Source organism: Podarcis gaigeae (genome assembly GCF_964106915.1).
Source record: "Podarcis gaigeae genome assembly, chromosome: 2".
In the NCBI taxonomy this organism is placed as follows: domain Eukaryota; kingdom Metazoa; phylum Chordata; class Lepidosauria; order Squamata; family Lacertidae; genus Podarcis; species Podarcis gaigeae.
Window position 1 is genome coordinate 46,086,083 of NC_139679.1, and position 24,110 is coordinate 46,110,192.

General features: G+C 37.9%; 1 protein-coding gene and 1 long non-coding RNA gene across 8 annotated transcripts in view; both read right to left on the bottom strand.

Annotated features, from left to right (window-relative positions):
* Positions 1 to 1,756: 1,756 nt before the first annotated feature.
* The window catches only part of GABRB2 (gamma-aminobutyric acid type A receptor subunit beta2), a 108,562-nt gene continuing 86,208 nt past the window's right edge, over positions 1,757 to 24,110 (bottom strand). For 4 of the 7 annotated variants that reach the window (XM_083719337.1, XM_083719335.1, XM_083719336.1 and 1 more), the window contains 3 exons: positions 18,872 to 18,982; positions 13,015 to 13,065; positions 1,757 to 8,207 (listed from right to left, as the gene is read on the bottom strand). In XM_083719337.1, coding sequence (XP_083575463.1) covers positions 7,860 to 8,207; positions 13,015 to 13,065; positions 18,872 to 18,982 — 510 coding nt within the window. In that variant the 3' untranslated portion in view covers positions 1,757 to 7,859. The remainder of the gene's footprint in view (positions 8,208 to 13,014; positions 13,066 to 18,871; positions 18,983 to 24,110) is intronic. The other 3 variants (XM_083719340.1, XM_083719339.1, XM_083719341.1) reach the window with 3 other exon arrangements.
* LOC310835364 lies at positions 8,503 to 10,900 on the bottom strand. Its single transcript, XR_014559601.1, has 2 exons — positions 10,604 to 10,900; positions 8,503 to 9,840 (listed from the first exon to the last, which is right to left on the bottom strand). It is a non-coding gene; the product is annotated as an uncharacterized lncRNA (long non-coding RNA).

Below are 24,110 nucleotides of genomic sequence, written 5' to 3' on the forward strand. Positions count from 1 at the left end.
AACCACCTTGAGACCTGTGGGTGTAGGGTGGTATATAAATTCAATAAATAAATAAAATAATAGAAAAGTGAAAATTAAATCACGTGCACAAGTGGAAGCATGAAATCTGAAAACATAGCACTGTAGGAAGTCCTGCATGACCATTTGCGGGAAGACCATTTGCCTTCCACTCATGGTTTTTTGTTAACTCCCTGCTTTTTCTGCATTGTTTCTCTTCTCCTGCTTCCTAGATTTGATGCTGGCTTTTTCTTTGTTAGCATGAAAGTCAAAACCTGCTCAGATATTGCATGATGGGCTATAATTTAATATGGTATTTAACCTTTTAAATGTGCTTATCCTTTTCTCTTTTTTTTGTCTACCGCTAAGTCATTTCACAGTTGAGTTGCAGTAGTCAGCAAATGAACCCATTCACAATATCCACATGGATATCACTGAAATAAAACCAGCTATGAATATCAACCAGCTACTTCTTCTTCTGCCTTCATAAAACCTTCTATATTGGGGTGATGTACAGGGATGCAAGATTTAGGCTGGGTTCTCTGCACGGCGTTGTGACTCTTGTCTATTTCTCGACTACTCCCCATGCTTGTTGAGACAGTAAGCTCTTCTGTGCAATGCCTTTTTTATTATAAGTGCTCTCATATTTGCATAGATGGCATTATGTCAACATTATACACAAAAGTGTATATAAAAACCCACCTCTGGGATCCCCACTCTTGTATGCTAACAGTGCAATCCTACATATTTCTGTTCAGAAGTAAATCTTGCTGAGTGCAATAGGACTTAACTTTTAAGTGGGTATAGCTTTGCAGCCTTGGAAAACTAAAACCAAAGCAGGGCTGTGCATTAGTAGGTGGTTTAGTGTCCAGGGACTCTCACTGAATTCTATGCAGCAAAACAAATAGGCTGCAAATGGCAACAATATTGGGAGTTCATTGGGTTCATTGGGTACAGATTTAGCTCACATTCCAATAAAATTATTGGGAACACATCCTTTAATTTTTTTAATCCTTTAATTTTGCTTCCAGGGCATTTTGAGATGTATTTCCAACAAACATGGAAGGTGCTGCGCCAAACAGCTAGAAACTATTTTTAAAAAAGAAAAGAAAATTAATGCAGCCCTTGGATCACCTTGCAAAACTGTAGGTAATTGACCAGTGTTCTGGAGGTACATGCATTAGACTTATTGCAGAAGTCTAATGCATGTACCTCCATCCTCATCCATGCACTGGTGTGGACGGTGCAAACCAGGGATACTGGCTCCAAATTGTGGCACAGCCATAATTCTCTCTCACTGTTCATTTTTGCATGGAGATGGAGAAATGAACTTGCTTGGAAAAAATATGGGTTTGTTTCCACTGATAATAGTATAAGGTCAGTGGCAGAGAAAGAGAAAGAGAAAGAGAGAGACAGATTAAGAGTGAATCAAATAATGAAATCCAAGCTTCAATTCTGCTCCAATTTAAGCTGTAAAAAAATTCACCAGTTGGAGACTATCCTCAAGGTTGTATATATAGGAAATCCAGCAAGAGAAATGTATGCAATTTGGCCTTTTACATATAGTGATATTGAAGAAGTGTGCATGTACATGAAAGCTTACACCCAGAAAAAACTTGGTCTCTAATTTTGGGGACAATTTTAATTAATTAATTAATTTATTTATTTCAACCGCGTCAGACCAACACAGCTACCTACCTGTACCTTGGAAATATTTTATACTGAAAGGCGAGGTATGAGTCAATAATAAAAGCAAATATTCTTTTACATTTTCTTTATTTATATTTTTTTTAGTTTAAGAATTACACACTAGCCAACATTATTATATATTTACATGCTGAAACTGGCTGTAGTAAGTTTAGATTCAAGAAAATATCTCTTATGTGCTACTCAATTTACAATCATCATTTGACTACCTCCATGATCCCAGAGGTTAGCAGTCCTTTTGAGAAAAACATGAAAATCTGATGCAATGATATCCACTAGTATTTTGCATTTTCTAGCCATTGGAAAATGTGCATTATGTGCATATTAGAAAGGCTACAAGGTCATTAGTAAGGCTGATGATTACTACATTATGAAGTAAATAGTACTAAGTAAAAAAAGAGAGAGAGAGAGAGAGAGAAAACGGTGCAAAGACAGTACTAACAGAACCATTTAAACACCCATGCAAATTAAAATGTGAAAACTCAAAACATAGTCAACTTGATAGAATTTTTGGATGTTTTAAATGCCCGTGTTAACTAACTCAAACTGTACAATGAACCTTAAATATATTTTCAGGTGAAATTTTCTATAAATGGCATTAACAATGAAAACATATAAAATGCTGATAAACTTGAATTAGATAACTTTGAGAGATGTGTGAAGCATTAAGAAAATAATTTAAACTAACTCTCCAACTAATATCGAACTGCAGCTAAGGTTGCCACCATTTCAAAATAATAGTAATAACAAATTCATCATCAGAGCACTTACAGAAATAATTTGACACATAAGGTATGTGTTGTATATAACCTGCAAAGATAATGAATTCCAATGTATCAATTAATTAAAATGGATAGAGATGCTATCTGTATAAGCTAAAATATGGTAGTGATTAATTAACATTCCATTTATTCCTCAAAAATTCAGACAAATGTTTCCTAGTGCATTTTGTTAAACTTTACCTTTGGTGTTAAGCAGTGTCTTGATAGTGTTCCCTTTAAATAAATTTCTAAAGTAAAGATTCTTTGGCATGGGGGGGTTGGAGTAGGGCTAGGTTGGTAAGGAAGAGACTACTATACACTGACAAATATGCCTTTCTGAAGACATTTACCTTCATGAAACAATGTCTAGAGGCCTGACCTTCATTTATACTCAAGGGGAATGACGCAAAGAGCATGTGGGGTTCTGATATGCACATGGAACTCTAAATGTGCACAACCCTGCTTTGGTGTTTGGTACGGAGGCACCAGGCCCATGGTAAACACATTGGTAAAGGACGATCACACAGGCACAGTTCTTCTGTTCTAAGTCCACCTACTATAGCATGCACTGTCCATCTGCATTGCCCATTGTGCAGACCGCTCGCCTTTTAATTCTTCCATAACTGGAAACATGAGCTTTGCTCCTCTGTCATGATGGCAAAAAGCCACTATGTTCTAAAAGGTAGAGAATTTTTAAAGGAGCCCATCATAACACACAGGTCAGGTCTCCTCTCTCTACCCATAGGTATGCTCATTCAACTACATGATTTCATGTTGCCTGGGGTCTACTTTATAGCATGCTGATTAGCCCAAGGGTTAACTCAGAACTGCCCATTAAAATGGAGTTGCACCAGCCCTATTCTCTCAAAATCATAGCTTTAGTGCAAGTGAACATCAAAGCACGCCTTTCTGTTGCCGTGTCTACAAAATTCTGCTATGGATCTCCAATCTTAGAAGGAGCACTGAGCCAGCAGTTACTGCCCAGTCTCTTTAGTGTTGAAAAAGCTGAAATATCAATCACTCAATATGTGCAGGTATTTACGAGATGCTAATGCAAATAGGGCATGCGCACATGTACATCAGAGCCACTGGATGGGGTTGCTAACTGAAAACTCTCAGTCGCTTGATTTCTCTCTGCATTATGTCAATGATCCAGCTAATGGTCTGTGCATTGAGTGTTATAAAGTTGCACTTCCCACAGATTTGTGTGTTAAAATTCTTTTCTGGAATCCAAGTCTTATGCAAAAGGGTGTTTAAATTATTCTGCTAGAGAACTGCAAATATTGTACTTGGTTTTTTTAAAAAAAATCACTGAACAATTACTGTTTCTATTGACTGCTCATTTACAGCTTATTTAAATATTTACATGATTTTAGGACACTAACCTAAACCATAAATAGAATCAGCTTTTTGCCTTACATTAAGTACAAATTAGAAGTTAAAAATGTTAAGAAATCTGATAATATTTACACATGTTCGGTTTTAATTATGATTGCTCACTTTGTATGTTCTATGTACAGATAGCAAAATGTTATGACCACTACTTTAAAAGTATTGTACCCTGGCCTTCCTTTTCGCTTTTTTCCATATAAATATTTCATATTTTTCCCGCTCCTTCTAGGTATTAGGACTTTTTTTTTAAAGTTACTAGTGGACAATGTTTTTATTTTAAAAAAGGAGAAGAAACAGGCAAGCAATGTGAGAGCTAGTCTACTTTGAGATGCTAGGAGGTACAGTACTATCATAATGTCAAACTGTGAAATGCTTCGTAAGAATTATATGCATTGATCTGCTGATATAGAAATGCCCAGTTACCCTGTATAGTAAGATTTTAATTACATTAATAATTTGCTTTCTCAAGAAAATATTCACATATCATTTGAATATAGAAAGAAAACGGTTATTAGCTTATTCCTTTAAAACACCTATGTAAGAGTCTAGCCCAAATCCAGACAACCACAAGAGCTACAGGAGGGAGGATGCCTGCCTGCATATCAAAAAAGAAAGAAAGGAAAGGAAAGGAAAGATAGGGCTCAGCAGCACCGTCTTAGTCTCAGCCGGGATCATCCACCAGGAAGGCAGTGCTTGCTTTTGACTCTGTGAGCCCTCTTCTCCATTCCCATAACTGACTGGCAGTAGAAGCATCTCACCCCCTTCAGTACAGATCATCTCTTAAGTGGGGGGCAGGAGCATCAAGACAGAGTCCATGTGACCTTTTGCTTACTCCTCATTCCTGTTTCCTTCTCACTGTGTGGATGTGATATAAAGGGAGAAACCACGATCCCACAACTCTGCTGGGGTTACAAACAGTTTGATAGATCTTGGAATTTCACCTCCCCGCCCCCCCCAATTCCTTTTGGCAACCTTCCTGCACCTCAATAAAGCAGATCTGTGGGCAGAAACCCATTTCCATGTGGGTCGCTCTCACTGGATTAGGATGTCTGTGTGCATATATCATGTATATTACACGCACACACACAGAGAGGAATATATATACACATATTGGCATACATGTCTATATATTCGTTGTTTGCTTGGATAATGTTTAGTGTTTTTTTCCGTCTGCTTACATTAACTTTGCTAACTATGAAATTGGAACACAGTTTCAGGTTTGCTTTTTGTTTTTGTTTTTTAAAAAAACATTATTTCATTTGCACTGTTAATGTACATATTACCTTAACTTAAATGGGATTTGTTCCCCAGATATATCTATACTGTATATCTATCTATATATGCACTTACTCTCATATTCTCTATGCATTGTGCTTTTGTGTCTGGCAGATTCTAAGTCCCATCCCACCCCCATATTAGAATATAAAAATTCTCAGATGTTTCCTTCAGTGCTATTATTCAAGACTTTTGTTTCCCCCTGGGGATGATAACAGAAAATGTTCAGAATGACATTGCTTGGTTCTTTCTTCCCAGTCATTAAAACTGCAATAATATAGAAACATAACATTCCTTAGGCAAACACAAATATGCTGCATGATTCTTTTAGTTTGGAAAATGCATATTAGACTTACTAGTAGTCATATACAGAACATATTTACAGAGCATTGATTGCAAAGATATTGTTAAAACTGTGCCGTATTATATAGTAATTTTGCCATAAATTTCACAAAGATGAAGAGAAAACACCTTAATTGCTGGCTAGTATGCATCCTGAAACCTGAAAAGATGGAGTGATTATTATGTGGAAATATAGACCAAACAAAACTGTGAGAGAGTATATTTTAGCTCAATTCAAAGGTAACCATGTATTTAAGTTTGCTTTATGCAATGATATTATGGTCCCCCACTTTTTAAAAGCTCAATCTAGTCTGTACACCTGTACACAGTATTTAGAATTAATTAGCTCAGAAACAGGGTAGTCTGTCTATTCCTGGAAGCATCTTTTCCTTAATAACAAAAAGGACCTCATGGAGGTGATTGTTTACTTGCTTTGTTATCCCTGTGGGTAGAATTTCATCCTCTCATTGGCAAGGTCAGATAATATTATGGCTTGTACTATAAACTTCCAGATATCTTAAAGTGCAGTACTAGGAGCTGATTTTGTAGTTTTTTTTATTATAGCTGACCTGTTGAACCAATGTGAGAAAAAAAGGTATTTTCTTTGAAGGCCTATAAATCCCGTGCATTAATTACAAGGCCAATATTTTTCACACTCCTTAAACTTCATTTCTTAAAATAACAATGGGTGTTTGTACAAAGAAAATGAAAATCAGAAGAAACCATGAATACAGCATAGCTCAGCTGTCACAAAAGATGTCCTAAGCAAGGGTTGTCCAGTTGTGGATGACATCAAAAGGCAGATGATGTCCTGACTTGTGAAGTGTACTCAGCCCCAATGCACATGGAAAAACATGAGTCACGTGATCAGTATTTTTTATAAATACATCATGATGTTCGAAATTCTCAACAATCATGTATGAACACTGGGTGCTCAGTTACCCCAATTTTAAAATTCTTTACAGAGGAAATGCTCAAACACTCATAGTGCTACTAAAAAGTCAGGTGGAGAAGATACACCAATAAATAAATAAACTCTGCAGAACTGACTGGAAGATTCAACAATACTTAGTGGATTTAACTTTTCGCCTTTTTTTTGTCCCACTGTTTCAGGAACAGGGACCATATAATAGTATGAATTACTTGAAGAAAAACGGGGGCATTTCTATAGTTCATGATTTTGAGAAAAATAATTCAGCCTCTTCCACCAGAAGATGCTGGAGAATCCAGCTATTTAAAATAAATACCCCCCCCCCCAAGTACTCCCTTAAGTATTGCGTCTAAAAAGAAACACTTCTCAAACTGAATGCAATGGAACTGGGTGAGGAAAACAACCCAACTCTTATAAGTTTCTAAACTGTCTGTCTTTTAAAATATATATTGTCTAAACAGCAGACATGATTCTATTCCATCTATTTGATATGGAAATGAGATACAAATCAAAACAGCAACTGAGAATCCGTAAGAGAGGTTTATACTAACAAGCAAACTGACACCAATTATTTGTATAGTCTTTACCTGTCCCTTACATTTGGAAACATTTGTCACTGTTTTCTCTCTTCCACAGGGAAGGACTGAGCACCGAGAGAAAACCACCTATGAAGTCACTTGCTGGCCCACTTACATTTGGCACTTTACACTTTAGACATTATGCTTCATGGCACACTGTAGCACATAGTTGGGAATCTCTCAAACAACTCTAAGGGTCATTGTCACACAGCACGGTAACCACTGTGCTGCATTAACTCTTTGCAATTTATCTTCCAAATGAAATGCTTTCAAGTTTCATGAAAACTCCTCACTCACCCAAAACTTCCCTTCTCTACATCAGTAACATCATCTTTTGGGAAACCTCTGATACTCATTCCGCATGGTATGACGGTAGGCACTACTTAATTTCAAGTTAATGCATTTGACAGGTAACACAGGAAGATGGTTTGGTTTGCAACTATAACACTTCTCTCCATCCAGGTAATGCTGTGTATGCTCCAGATGTGAAGAGAGGCATGAGATACATTGCTCTTTGAACTCAAACCTATTTTCTTGCTTCCTCTTTCTGTGCTTAAACTTATGAGTGCTAAAAGGAGGGTGGAAACAACAGAATGAGGAAGTTTCAAATTCTGCCTCCAAATATCAAATGCTATTATATATTTAAAGGTCATGTTGTATACATTTGTACTGTAACTTAAATATTTCACAATTTTGCAAAGAAAACCCAAACATTACAAAACAGATTATAGAGTGGGCCAGCAACTAAGGTGTTTTAAAATAACTTTTTGTCCTGAATAGGTTTTTTGTTTTGTTTTCCCTAAGTCCCACATTTGGCTGTACAACCGATTTTGAAGAGAAATCCAGTTCTTGATAGCTGTGTGGCTTTATTTTGTTTTAGTTCACATAGTAAAGCCAATAGACAATATTGAAGAAGGAGAAAACAACAGGGAAGAATATGCGTGACCATCGATCTATGGCATTTACATCAGTCAAGTCAGGGATGGTAATTTTCAACTGAGAAGCACGTCTCCTTAGCCGGCTTTTCTTTTGTGCCACGTGCCGTTCCAGCGCATTGCGGCCAAAGCTGTGTCTTGGTAAGCCAGCCTTCCGGTACTGAATACTTGAGGTATCATAGGCCAGCATAGTGCTTCTGGGGTCCCCAAGGCCTATAACAGCTTCAGAGGCAGCCATCTCATTTTTTATTTCAAGCGTGCTCAACAAAATGTTTTCATGTGGATCCATCTGGAAAACACAAGAGGTTGTCTTAGAGTGTGTAACGAAACGTCAGACTCAGCCAATCATCAAGCAGGCAAGACCCAAGAAGTCCAATTCAATGTTGGCCTACGGAAGTATGCAACTTAAAGTGGCATACATACATTTACTTGTGGGTCCTGTATTTTGAAAGCACAGGCAAATACATTGTATGGCACTGTTAGTAGCCACATGTTTGTCTGGCAGATATCTCGGAAACTTGCGGCACTGCCACTATGCGTTTGCATGAAGTGCTGCACTTTGCTGGCCCAAAAGTTCTGTTCTGACAAGACTTCTCAGCATTTACAATTAGAATGAGCTCAAAAGAATGACGCAGCGATGAGATACATCAGATATAACTTCTGCACTTCATCACAGGCCTTCTGTTTGGATGCAGTGTGAAATCCATTGGAACAATTTTGGAACTCTCATATCACTAGAGTTCAAAATGCATATTTTGATATAAAGATTAGATTCTGTGTTTAGAGAGAAAACTGATGTGCTGTTTTACACCTGCGCTAGGACCTCTTTCAAGTTGTAATGCCCAGGATAACAGTGTTCAATTCATCATGGAACATCTCATCAGAACAGAAGGCTGGCCATGGCATTAGGCTGTACTTCAGAGGCAAGTCTAACCAGGCATTCATTTCAGAGTATAATCACATAAAATCTCAACACTGGTTTTGAAGTGTTATTAGTAACTTTTTAAAATGTGAGATTATATAGTATACTGTAATAAAAAATAATAATGCCATGTTGTTTCTGGCATTAACTGTACAAAAGGAAAGTAGCAGAGCTCTCTGTTACTCTGAAGTAAATCTTTCACTATCTGCATTTTTTTCCTCAAAAAAGTTGCCATTTTGCTTGGCAGGAGATAAGTACCAATCCTTAATTTTAATAGCTGTTATAAACCAGTTTTCTTATCAGACAATTAAATTTAAATTGATGCTGAATATTATGTTAACACATTTTATAGCAATTCAGTAAATTCTTTACATTTTCATTTGAAAAGTGATGTGTTTTATTGGGCTGACTAATGGTGGACAGATTCCATTTTCATTACATGAACATATGTATAAATAGTTCAGAATAAACTGCATTTTTCTACTCTTTCACTCTAGCAATTCCTTACATGATTGTGAACTCAAATGTGTCTGCAGGATTCTTGCCCCATTTCCCAGGTCTTCACTCACTTGCATTTCGGCAATAGTTCCACTTCAAAAGTGCAGGCCCTCTGTTAATTTCTGCTGCTAGAGGGCTTGGAGAATTTTAATTCTCGTTTGACAGTATGTATGAAAATTTTCTATGGAGAATATTTATGGCAAGGGTTTCTCAAACTTTGTTTCTTATCAAATCTTGCCTTCATTTTTTATTCTTCCAAGCATAAACTAAGGGAAAATGAAGAAAACTAGATAGGTTTAGGTGGGATATAATACACACAAACAATGATATTCTGAAACCGCTAAAGAGAGCCACACATTTAAAGTAGTCTTCCACGACTGCCATTTGCTAGATCAGGAGCTGTGGGTGGGCATAAATCAAATGCGCATCTGAGTCTGGATGCTGTATGTCAACACTGCTTTACTTTCAAGGTCCATTTATTGATAAGAAATAAATAAAGACTCTCCTCCCTGCAAGAGAGGGGAGTGGTTGTGGGCGGGAGCCCGAGCTCCGCCCCTAGCAGGGGGCGTTAGCCCCCTGCCATCACCTCACCTGACTGGCGCCCACGCCCCTCAGCGGGCATCCAACCAGGTGCCTGAGGGGGGCGTGTTCAGCAGCCTTTTGCTGCGGCGCCAGCCTTTGCCCGGCCTCATTCTTCGTCCTCTCACCACGAGTCACCCACCCTCCACTCCCTTTTAGTTAGGGCTTAGGTCACTGGCCTTGCTATGGACCTTAGGTTGGTCGCCCTGGTTGTCTAGGGGGCCTGGTAGGAGTTTTTCCATTTGGCATTAGGCCTTTTTGGTTTTTTCGCCTACCTCGTAGCAATCGTCACAACTTTTTGTGGTATTGGTGGGTAGGTTAGGCATTGGAATAATGTGTTGTGCTGTGTCGAAGAGCTAGGTGTGGCCATCGCCTATGCCTTCAATTTTTAGGGGTATTCCGTTAAAGGAATCTGGCGGTCGTGTATTCTGTCCGATGCCTGCTTGGCGGGAGGCCATGGCATGACCCTCGGTGACATTAGGGGTGAGCCTATAGTTGGATCGGCATCAACTGGCTCCACCTACTGGTGAATAAACTCACTTGTTCAAATCCAATGCCTAAGCCAATACCTTTTCACTGCTGTAATCAATAAAGTTGTGGCCTTTCCTTGCCCATTAACCTTATATCACGTGTCCGTGTGTATTCTTTCCACATTGCGGGGGTCGGGTCCTCGAACCACAAATAACATTGCCAGCATGTAAATTTGATTCATGTGCGTTTAGGGAGGAGGCCATACTTTCAACCCCATCCCCACTGTTGCCTGTTCTTCCTGCAATAATTGTCTGTGCTGCATGCTGTTTTCTGCAGAAAAATTCAAATGTGCACACAGCTACTTGAGTATACAGGTTATGTGTGATAGGAACACTACAGGTGAGTACTTGCTCACACATTTGCATTTGTCTGCTAACAACTACAGACAACAGGGACAATATGGATGTACACATGAGTAATGAGTAGTTTGAAAACTGCAGCCAAAGTTTTACATATTTATAGGTTTATAGATTATGAGGATTTATTATTATTATTATTATTATTATTATTATTATTATTATTATTTAACTGATTTAAGTCATTAAATGTTTATCATGATATTATATTGAAAAGTTGTTTTAAATCAAGGATTCTGAAGTAAGCTATGTTAAATTTGAAGTTGTGCTGCTAAACCCATGTGGGACTTTGTTTCTTAATTTATGAACATTTAGGTTTCAACAGATCAAGGTGTAATTTAGTCAAAGTGATCCAATTTTGCTTTCCTATTAAAATCATGCGGAGTCGGGTATTGTTTGAAACCCCATATAATTTCTTTTTGAATATCTGGAATGAAATTGTAATTCAAAATCTGTTCCACTGTCACAAAATATGCCTGTTGCATAGGATATGTCTGAGCTGGAAAACATTTATGGTCTAGCCTGTAACAAAAGCAACTTAATTCTGATCAGAATGCCTGGAGTAGGTTCTCTACCACTTCCCATCGAAACAAACAGCACATTATTTCTGCAGTCCCATAACAAACATTTATGTATGTATAAGCATAGCGATTTCATTTTACAAGACATTATTACTACCCCGTCACTGAATTTTGAAGTCAGCCAACCAATCCCAAACAGGAGTAAACAGGCAGGGGTGAATATTCCGGGGCCCCCACAGTGGATAATTGCATATTTCAACATGTATTTCATTGCATCAAGCTTTATTAAAGAATTCACCATTTTGCAAACAGTAAATTCTTTATAAAGTTGTTTTTAAAAAAATCATTTTAAAGCGAAGGACGTTAGTCTTGTGAGACAAAAACTGCAAAACAAATACAGCATTTTCAATCACATCCAAGGTTAAAGAACAGGAGCACTGGTTAATCTGAACAGCTATACTGGGGGTGGTGGGTTGGTTGGATGGGGTGAGTCACACAAGCAGGGTAGCAAAGCTATTTTAAAGTTTCATTTTCCATTTCCAGTCAGAGTCCAGACCTCAGAAGTTAAGCCAGTCTTCAGCCTTCTACACACTTCAGGTAAAATGGAACTGTGCACTTGGCCAGAGATAAATTTGCTTGAATGTAAAATAGGGGTTGGTGTATTCTGACAAGGCCACTTTACAGAATATTGAGGGTATGAAACACTGAGGAAAAAAGTGCCTGGTAATAAATATAAATCAAATTCTCAAATGGCCAGCTTTGGAGTCTTCTATGGCTGCTGTGGAGATGCCATTAACGGTTGCTGCAATGTGAATAACTTGTCACACACCCAAAGAATTTAGGAGAAAAACAGCATATAAGCAATTTAGTATTACTCTTTTTTTCTTGTCAGATGTTTTTCTGCTGTTATCAGACTCCTTGTCTGATAACACCACAGTTTGAGAAGGCTGGAGGTCTCTACACCTTTTCCAAAGAGACATTGGAAATTACTACATAGGCGTAAATTAGTAATGGATGAACCTCCCAATTGATTTACTGTATAGCAGTTAGAAAGTGATTGCACATGTCTTCAAGCTTTTCCCCGTTGGAAATTGGTCTACCTTTCATTTCCAAAACAGGAAATGCACAAGGTTACGATAAAGGATAAAAGGATGAAAAGCAAATTGACCTCATTTTTGGATCTGAAGTGAAGTTTTAGGAAGGCAACTGAGAGCACCATTGCAATACAGCAGGTTCACCCATCCCTAATGAAAATGTATGCTTATAACTATATAGAAGCTTACAATACAACAGTGAAACACATTAATTCTGCAGGGCGCCTTTTATCCAGACGGATCCCAAAGCGCTTTACAGATTTTTAGAAAGCGACATCACTTCACCAACAAGTGCAATCACCTCTCAGGCGAAATGGGGTGGCTATCTAACATCGCCAAACAACGCATTGTATTTTAGTACAGGAAATGAAGAATGCTGTAGCCAATTAAAACTATGCAGTGGGTGGGTGAGTGGTGGGAATGGTTCAGAAGGTAGAAGACAACTTAGAATACAACCAAAACTTGGACAGGAGCCTGGCATTAAGATGCCAGTTCTTGCAAAAAGTGCCGTGGGATCTTTAATTGACCACTAATGGTCCAAGATCTCACTAGTAAGTCTCTAAGGATAGAATCATTATAAAACAATAAAATATACCTTTGTTGAATACATTTCTGGACAATGATATGTGCCAATTATTCTTCTGTCCTGTAAGTTAATAAAATCAAGACCGGTTTCCATAGAGAAAAGGCAGCTGTTAGCTTTCATTAAAAATTAATGTACTATAGGCTATTATCATAAACGATGCACTTTAATTAAAAGCACAGGGCAATCTGAGCCAACAATCAGCAGAAGTATATTCTTGGTTTAGAGGTGCTGTTGTTGTCTTGGCCCTGACATTGTAGACAACACAAATTTGTAATGGAAATGTATAGCCCCCCCCCCCACAAAAACCTGGTCATTTTTGACCAAGAAAGGAATGATGACATGTAAACATTAGTCAGGAGAGAGGGGAACAACATGGGGATTTAAAAGGTGGTAGGGGGAAGGAAGTCTGAATGCTGATGTGGTTCTTCAGCCACATAACGGGATTCTTGATAGGGCAAGACAGACTTTATGTATAAAAAAATTCCACAGGGCAGGGAAAATAGGTAAACATATGAAAGGGGGACAAGTAACAAAAATAGAAAATGAATGGTGCAAAACATTAATTTGAACATAATAATCATGGAGGTATCAAACAATCACTTTAAATGATAACATGATTAAGTGATAAAAATAGAATTCACTGTTGGGCCTAAAATAAGCTTGCATAATGTAGACCACAGAGCATGGGACATTGCTGACCCTCCCAGCTCAAATAGCAGATAGACCTACATGGCAGGTGATTCCCAATATCTAGAAACTCCAAAATGATGGCTCTCTATAGGTGTTGACTCTTTAATATCAGCAGCACACAAATCTAACAAATTATTTAGGTGTAAAATAATTATACCTATATAATAAAGTGACAGTTTTTATTTAGTGGTTACATTAGTAGCTTTCTTGCTTTAAAAACCAGCTTTATTCTTGAGGTGCTTCTGTAGTGCACATTTATTATTTACTATCAAACATGCATCAAACTGACACAGTAAAGCATTTCAGCCCTTCAATTCCATTGCCTGCAAGCAACTCACTTTTAAAACATGGACAAACAAAGCTGTCAATACAGTCATACTTTTTTATTATTATCTCTGATTTTGAAATCAAATGGAACGAAGAAAACAATGTGTGAGAGCACTAATGCAACATTGTCAAAATTGGCCCAATTATTGGATGGATTGTCTTATCCATTCAGCATTTCACCCCTAACAAAGCCCTTCAGTAAAAGATCTGACTGATCATTTCAAATCAGTATGTCTTCCTTACTGTTCTCTGCTCTACTCTTCTTTTCCATGGCCGCCCTTCCCTTTTCTCAATTTATTTAAGACTGCTCCTTCTGTCAAAACCTTCTGCATTCCTTTCCCTGCTACCTTCTCAATTCCTTTTCTTTACCTGTGCTATATAGTCTTATTCTAAACCTACTGCACTAGGCCATTTAGCCTGTGTTGGACATGGATTGCTCAGTCAATGGCAGTCAGAGAACCTTAGGATCAAAGCAGCTCAGTCAAGGGCAGCAAATGACTGTTCTACAACAGTCAGTCCTTCCAGCTACTCTACAGCTATCACAATATACCGTAGATTATAGGGCCTCTAATCTTGTGCACTTGACCCATTTTAAGATTGATAAATTTTCTGAGAAATTGTTTCATCGATGTACAATTTACTATATAATTTTAACAACAACTGAAATAAAGCTGACTGAAATTAGATCTGCGTTTACAAATGTGCACCAATAGGTGTGTATAATTGCAACCCACTATTTGCCCAAATGATACCACTGCTTCTGTCAAAGCATTATGCAGTTGCACTTTTCTATACAGTACTGTCTGAACTGCTACATTTAGACATTCTATTTGTGATAGCTGTATCAAAATGTATTCTCTATAAAAAGATCTTGAACAACAACAACAAAAAAGTGCTTTCTGAGAATTTTTCTGTCATGGCGAAAGCTAATTATTTAGCTCTCTGAAAGAATTGGAAGGCAGGCTTTCAGATTATGTAAGATAACTTATGTATCTTAAACAAGCAGAAGCTGGATACACACTGGCCTTGTGCAAATTAAAGATGGCATTCTGAGATTGTTGCTATGGACAGAGAGCTTTACACAGCTGACTTGACCTTTTTTCTGATGTCACCAGGAATAGCACTGCAGACTGTATGGAGAAGCTACCTTGTGACCTTTTCTGTAAGAGGCCACAGGCAAAGTCTGCTGCCACCACTGCCTCACATTACCTTCAGAGCAAATTCTTACATAATGCTAATGGAGAGATGGAAAACAATGGCGTGTACACTGCTGGTTTATAGAAAATTCTTACACAACAGCAATGCATAGTTATAAATAGTTGCTTTTAGGCACTTTCTTTTTAAAAAAATACAAATTCAATGTGGAAAATATGGATCAAAGTAGTCATTTATTGCAGACTGCTTTAATTTTGGCAACTCTCTAAACCTGCAAAGTATGCAGTATAGATTTTGACCACATTCTAAACCAGAGCTGGCTAACCTATAGCCCTGCAGATATTGTTGGACAACAATGCCCATTATCCATGACTGTTTGCCATGCTTGTTGAAGCTGATAGGAGCTGGAGTCTAACAGCATCTGGAGGGTTACAGGTTTTTCATCCCTGTTTTGAACTGTAGCTTAACCATAAATATTTACATGGTGGAAAGTCATGTATACTTAAGCATATCAAAGCTTCATGATATCCTAAACAGTAGGAATAACTTAAGATAAAGGCAAACACTTAGCAGGATTCAACTAATGAGTGCTATCAGCAGGAACTCTGTGCAAGGACTTCCTCTAGCACAATGGCCCCCCCCCTCCAAATGGATGTCCCTGGGAATTGGTTGCTTTCCCAATACTCAATTTTTAAAGGCACTGGGATGTCAGAGGAAATGGAATTTCCTTTACGAATTCCCCATCCTTGTCATTCACAGTTTGCCACCTGACACTGATATAGCATCATCATACACATACATCTGCACTTGTTGCACTTTTTCATTGGCATATTTATGGAAACTGTAATGAGCAGACCAGCTCTATGCTACATTTATTTCAAATTCATTTGAATTTTTTGTTGTCATCATGGGAGTGCAAAAGGGAAGCAAACTTGATAGGTAGCTAGAGATTTAGTACTGAGCAGAACTGGTTCTATCTCCTTTGTGGCTACAAAATAGGTAGCCTTTATACTGCAATTCTCTTTCCACTTTCTCGTGGACCTATGAAACTACTGAATGACACTGACAACTGAAATGGGAGCCAAGAGCAACACAAAAAGGTCTCCCACCATGTTCTTCAATCCTACCTTCACTAGCAAACTAAAACCCAATGCTGGCTAAAGTCCCTCAGGCTTGCTCTTTCTTAATTATGCCCCTCTCCCACCTCTTAGGGACGCAGGTGGCGCTGTGGGTAAAAGCCTCAGCGCCTAGGGCTTGCCGATCGAAAGGTCGGCGGTTCGAATCCCTGCGGCGGGGTGCGCTCCCGTCGTTCGGTCCCAGCGCCTGCCAACCTAGCAGTTCGAAAGCACCCCTGGGTGCAAGTAGATAAATAGGGACCGCTTACTAGCGGAAAGGTAAACGGCGTTTCCATGTGCGGCTCTGGCTCTGGCTCTGGCTCTGGCTCTGGCCAGAGCAGCGATGTCACGCTGGCCACGTGACCCGGAAGTGTCTCCGGACAGCGCTGGCCCCCGGCCGCTTGAGTGAGATGGGCGCACCAACCCCAGAGTCTGGCAAGACTGGCCCGTACGGGCAGGAGTACCTTAACCTTTACCTTACCCACCTCTTATTCTGGCTAGGGAAATTTATCAAAATGACCTGGAACCGGTTGCCTGAGATGGAGACACTTCTCAAACAACATAGAAATACAAAAAGAGAACACATAATACTAAATAAAAACACAAACAAACTGATAACCCTCCCCCCCTCAAAAACATTTAAAAGGACATATACAGTGGTACCTCGGTTTACAAACTTAATCCGTTCAGGAAGTCCGTTCTTAAACTGAAACTGTTCTTAAACTGAGGTGTGCTTTCCCTAATGAAGCCTCCCTCTGCCAGTGCGCTTCCACCAATCGGATTCCCTTCTTAGACTGAGGTAAAGTTCGCAAACCGGGACACTACTTCTGGTTTTGCAGAGTTCATAAACCGAATCATTCGTAAGCAGGACTGTTCTTAAACTGAGATACCACTGTAATGTTAATCAGCCAAAGGCCTGGTTAAAGAGAAACTGGCGCCTAGCACCTAAAGATATGTAATGAAGGCACCAGGTGAGCCTTAGTTGGTTGTTTCTGAGACAATGAACAGGCTTCCAAGTTTTCAAGCATGCTGTCCGTAGATATGTGACATAATACAGAGACTACTGAGCCAAAGTTTATCATTATATGCAGAGTACTCTTAAATCACAGCCAGCATGTCCACATAATATACCTTATCTAAAAGTGCAGATGCTGGCCACATCAGTTCAGACTATATTTTGAAGTGGGGTTTGCCTCATAGAATCAATAATGGAAGTTTTATTAACATATATTGAAATGATTTAATTGTCAAAGGAAGTGATTTCTATATGAACGCTTCTACAAAATAGCAGATCCTATTTGTGTATTACTGGACAATGATATTGTGGGATAAAAGTTTAGACAAGAAAAAATGTGTTTATAAGTGAATAGACTTGAAAAACAAATAAATCTCAGGCAGTAAACTAAAAAGAAGTTTGCTAGTAGCAAAGGCAGTTGACATTTTTCAACTTTTGCAACCAGAAAGAACATGTGCAAACCTGTACAATTCTGTAAAAGATCTGAATCTTGGCACAGAATTCTAGGCTCCCTTCTTCTACTAAACGCTGCTTAGTAAAACTCCTTCATTCTCACGTAAATACTGTTGCTTACTAGCTTGTTATAAATTACTACTGCTGTTATTACTGTTGCATCTTCATATAAGATAATAAGAGCATGCAAGGTGCATCAGAGAAGAGATCCCAAAAGTGGAAACAAGGGAAGCTCAGAATGTTAAATCTCAGATAGGCATAAGCCCCAAAGAAGCTATCCAGAAAAAAATGCAGTGCTAAGAAGTTATTGATAAATGATTTACATATTCTGCATGGAAAATGGAGAGAAAAAAATATTGCTCACTGAAGGAAACAGAGTTGCACAATACCTGGAACAAAGCAAATCCAAGATGGTATGATATCCAAGCAGTGTGAAAAGCTTTATGGATTAAGATTTCTAGTTGGCTTTAAGTATGAATGTATATATATATATATTTTAAAAATAGCTAGTAAGCCGCAAATGGAAGAACAAAGCTCATTGGGAAATAGATTACACAAAACAAGTAACTGCTTACACACACACATATATACACATACACAGAGAGTCTCATACAAATAAAAGACAAACTGAAATGCATCCAAAAAGAAACTTTTCAACTTTCAGGCACTCCTCAATGAAACTGTGAAAAACTAATGAAGACTAAAATAATCTAGAAGGAGCCATAGTTCCTCCTAAAATTAGGAATAAGTTAAAATCGTGACTCCATACTAGAACCTTAGCAGTCAACTCCATAATAATAAAACAAATGGAGTATGTGCTATATTCACAAAGGGCTAGATCAACATGGTTTAAAGCTAAACCTACTGAATTAATTCATAAATTGTCATTGCAACATAGATTATTTATATAAAAATTCTTTTGTTGCTTTTCTACTAAAAGAATTCAAAGTGACTTACAATGTAATGGATGATGAGAAAACAGTGGATATTTTATCTGGGTTTTAGTAAAGCATTTCATACAGCACTATACAATATCTTATGGTTAGAAAGCCAACATAAGATGTCTTGGAAAATTAGTACAATCAAATGGATCAAAAACTGGCTATCTAACCGTATTAAGAGAGTAATCGTAACTGGCAGTCCATCTAGATGGGGAGAGATTTCCAGTGGGATCCAGGGATCGCAATTCGGTCCCATTTTGTTTTATATCTTTATAAAAGATCTGGAAGACAAAGTAGAGAATATGCTAAATAAGTCTTTTGGCTTCTACTAATTAGGGAATGGTGAGCAGAGCTAGAACTAACATAGTAGTTGTAAAATAACTCTAAATACTTCTTTGAAATTGGATGATAAATTTACAGACCATATTCTAAATTAAATGTGAGACAGAAGATAACAGAACACACGGGAGCTTCACAGAAGAAAACAATAGTAGGCTTTGCTAGTCATGCCTGCGTCAAATATCCAAAATGATTTGAGCCTTTTGGACTCAAATACATCATATATCTCTTAAAAAGCCAAAGACATTGTCACATGGAATGGCAGAAGAGGAAACGATCTCACATGGAGGTAAATTATAAGAGCTAAGTGGATAGAGAGCTTGATGAAAGTAAAGAGAATAAGGAATAACATGACAGTCAACTGCAGGAGATTCAGACAGAAGTAGAGGTGTAAGTGCAATTAAAGCCATTAAAACCAATTGATCTGACAAAACAAGCATTATGGTAGTCTTGACACTATCTTCCCAGGCTGAATGTGCGGTGTCAGCACTGAACACATTTAGAACATAACAGAAAGGGAATTCATGAAAAATCAATGGAAGAGGGGCTTCAATGGAGCTGAAGCAGCATTGGATCAAGATTTAATGTGTAAAATATAATATAATTGATCTATGAATGCATGTTTTCTTAGTAAATGGCTGTGAAATCACCCTATGGGCAAACCCTTATGTTTCTTTTGCTAGCAAAACTGAATTAAAGGAAGAATTGAGATGCAAAGTCAAATATATAAACACAAAGTTCACATACTTATAGCATGGATACCCAAAAATGAAGGGGAAAAAAGGAGATACTTGGTAAGAACAGAATGTGAATGTGAAACAGAACAAACAGATTTCACGGTATATTTGATTCATGGGCAAACCTTTGAGCCCTAAACTCCATCCTGGAATGCTAAAATCCTGACAATGGCACTTGGGTAAACATCAAGCAGCTGCATTCAGGACAATAGACAAGATGTAGAAAGGTGTTACCACTAAGCATGTCTGAGGGTTGCCAATTACTAGGACAGGAGCAATAGGACACATTCTATTAAATTTTACTTCTGTGCTGGCAATCATTATGTTGAGTAGATTGCTTTTTGTTTTTTGTCTGGAGCTGGAACTTTAGGGACTGACTGTGGTTATAAAAATTAAATAACAAAAATATTTTGGGAGACACTGTTGAGAGGATCCACAGCATCAATTCAGATAGGCTTGTCTGGAATGGTATTAGGCCAAAACTTGACTGTTTTTGCAATTTATTCTGTGTCGAGTTAAGGGCTTCTTGTCTGCCTGTGCATTTGGTCTGCTTTTTTAGCAGTTGTCTTTTAGATTTTATCAGTTTAATGGGTTATAATTTACTCCTGGTAATTTCTTGGTGTTATTATTATACAGCACCCTGGGGTTTATTGGTATGGAAGGTGCATTAGAAACATTAACAATAAAGTAATCAATAAAACCTGAGACTGATACCCTTCTTTATAATTTTTAAGAACTTGAGAAACACCCCTTTGGCATGCACAGTTCTTTTCCTCTCCTGTTTGATTTCCTCTTCCTTTTTTTTGTCTATAGCTTCCATGCCAACCATGGTTACACTTGAAACTGATATGTGAAACCATAAATCAGGCATTCTAGCTGCACCCCCATCCTCATGGTTGTTGCCCTATTTGTGATGGCAGTGGGGAAGTCTCCTGTACACATGGAGGCTTCTGAACATTTTAAAAACCAACAAAACGAGGGTTCCAAAACATGAAGGAACCTCCACAGATACAGGTCTCCCTGATGCGGACAGCCACTGAGGAACATTTAGAGGACGACGACGATGAGGAGGATGAACAGGCAGAACTAGTATGCTTGTGGACATTGTTCCCTCCTCACACATTGACTTAAGCCCTATTCATTATAGTGCTGTTTACAGTACTGAAAAGAGAAGGGTTGGGAGAATTCAGGCCAGATGGAGATGACAGATCAGGTGGGCCCTTCAGGATTTAGGGAAATTTATACTTGCAACAAGCTACACACAAATGATGTTGAAAGAATAAATGAAGCTATGCTGCTGTTGTTTCCAAGAAGGGTTTTCTGAAGAGTGAGAATTGTGACCTCTTAGAAAATAAGAAATGTTGCAAGTTACCTTTTAACTAATAGCACCACAAAAACTGATACTTTGATTTAAAAAAATCACAACAGTTTTGCCATGCCCTATGATACACTGGAGGAACACTTGGTTGTATCTAAAATGTTGGTTCATCTCTGGAGATAAAGTTCTGAAACCATTTTCCTTTGGCACCTGAAACTTCACACTGACTTTCATGGGCCTCTGGAAGCAGTGACAAGTAGGCACCAATGTTAAAAGATCCTCAGTGGCTCCCAGTTTGTTTTCAGGCTCAATTCAAAATACTGGCCTTGGTCATTCAAGCCCTAAGCCTGATACCTGTATATTTCAAAGTTCCACCTTCTACAACGGTAACTAAACAATTGGTTCAGATCTTCCCTAGAAGCCCTCCTCTGAGTGCCCCAGCAAGAGGCCAATGAAGAGATGGCCTTCTCTGTCACAGCACTCAAATTGTGGAACTGCTGCCCTACATATGCTCATTTCACACCGTCCATGTTTTATTTTGTGTGGTCTGCTCTGTGTTCTTGAACCTTGACAGCCCTATTCTCTTTTTATACATCATCTTCTGTTATTATTTATTTATGCTTCTATCTTCATCGGGTATCTTGCTGTACTATAATTCACCCCAAGTCTAATTTACAAAAGGTAGAAATATATTAAATAAGCAAGTAAGGAATATCCATCAGCCACAGTCTAAAAGGAGACAGTCTAGGCACAGAGAAAGGAACCATGTATGGAAATGGAGCTCCCTTCCCTCTTCTTTGGAAAGCTGATACATATAAAGTATCACTGAGAAAACCTTTGTATAGATCAAACCTTTGCATGAAAATGTAATATTTGAAATGGCTCTATGAGTGAATGGCTTCCACATTTCCTCAAATAAAACTTGAAATTATAATTTTGGCAGCAAATATTTAATATCCAAAAATTAATCATTTTTTGCCAATAGTTTTTATTGATTTTCCAATTTTAACCCAATTACACAAATTAATTCCAAATTAATATAATTTTGTTTAAGAGGTTTCCCACAATCCATTCTTGATGCATCATCTAATACCACTGCATTTCATATTCTTATTTACTTCTAGCACAATCCATATTACAAATTATCACATAGTCAACAGCTGCACTCTTAATGATTTCTATTCATTTTATTATATTATTTAACTTTCAAAAAACTTCAAGTGGGGAACAACAGATTTTCTTTTCTTTTTCAATCTGCATGTGCCCAAAAATAATTCTTAACCCACCTTTATTCACTGGTTTTCTTTGTAAGCACCTTCAGGCATTTTTGGCATGTTTTATTATTTGAAATGTTGAAAAAAAGATTTTAGAAACAGACATGTACATGCCAATAAAGTTTTTTGTGTGTATGTGTTATATAAACTGTTTTTGAGCACCACTGTGAAAAGATAAGGCTGCTGTGATGGTTGCTTCCTGTTTTTATGCAGTTTACCTCTGTTTATTTGCAACTAGAAGTCAAGCAATACTTCTAGTACCATTACCATAGTACCATTATTGTAACAAGCTGCAGGTAGGGAACAGGGAAATTAAGGCTTGTATCCAACAAAGTACCCCCATTCACAATAATTTCTGCTTGCACAACAGACCTCTCCCTTCCTCTTCTCTCCCTGTGCTCCTCCTTCCCAATCTGCTTGGGAGAGCTGAGGGAAATCCCAAAACATCCCATGCACAGGGAGATGAGAGGGAGGGGACATTCCACTACATGAGGGGAAGTCTTTGCATAAAGGGGGGAGGGAACCAGAAACATACCAAAACGTCTAGCCCAGAACCGTGTGAATCCAACAGTTATTAACTCTTTCTCTTTTCACACATTTGAGAAAATACGACATGGAATTTGGATTTTTTTTAAAAAATAAATAAACGATTTTCTATGAAATATTTCAAGTTTTACATCTATACAATTTTACAAATAAATCCATGCCATATTTGCTGAAATGATGCTTTTGCTGACATTATAAAAATGTAAGTATACTTATATTGATTCCGTATTCTCTGTCAAGTTTATACCCCCTTTTGGTTCTGTTATAGAGTATCACACAGCTTTCAAGCATGTCGTAGTTTAGCCATCATTTTGGATTGTTCCTCTGAGGAACAGCTGGAAAACTCATGAATTTTTTAAAGCCTTCAAACCTTCTGCCTGACAGATGACAGCAAAGCCTATAGTGAATACAATCCATCTTGTAAATCAAGCTTCAGAAAGAGGAAAATGCCACTAAGTGAGAGTGTATCTAAAGCCCAAGGCATTCAAGGGCTTTCCAGATGATTTTGGGGTGTGTTTTTTTGCATAATAAAGAAGTGTACAGCTGTGACAATTGGTTGCTCAGGATCCAGGCATCTATGGATCTTCTTCCAATGTAAGAATATTACATTTTTTACCACTGCACAACACCACGTTAAAAGGGAAAAAGTTATTTCCTTCAGCTGCTACACTCTTGTGTTAGACTTTTAACGAGCTACAGAATTCATGCTATGCAAAACCATGGGGGGGGGGTCTGTTTAGAAGAATGATCAGCGACACTTTCTAGAAAGAATGTGCAACACCAATTCTTATAAGCTTGTGACACTTTTGATGTGTTTAATTCTTTTAGTAGTGCTGTGCATCTTATTAGACTGTTTTACTATTAAAATGCCAATTTATTGTGGCCTTTACTGAATGTTTATTGCTATTGTATTTTACTGTCAACTGCCCACTTTACAAAACAACAGCAGCAAATAAATATTTGCTGGGGGTGAGGGTGGGACACAAGCACATCAAAATTTGAAAATAGAAAAAAGTGAATACTAACAAAGTTGTCTATACTATATTAATGCCCCCACCATCTCATGAAACTTTTGCATTGCTTTGATTATTTAAAAAAAAGCCATCACAGCCATGCACTATTTGTTTCTTTTGGGTGGATATAAAATCTTTTGTAAAGATCCACCAATGGATATGGAGAAGTCTATTTTTGCTGA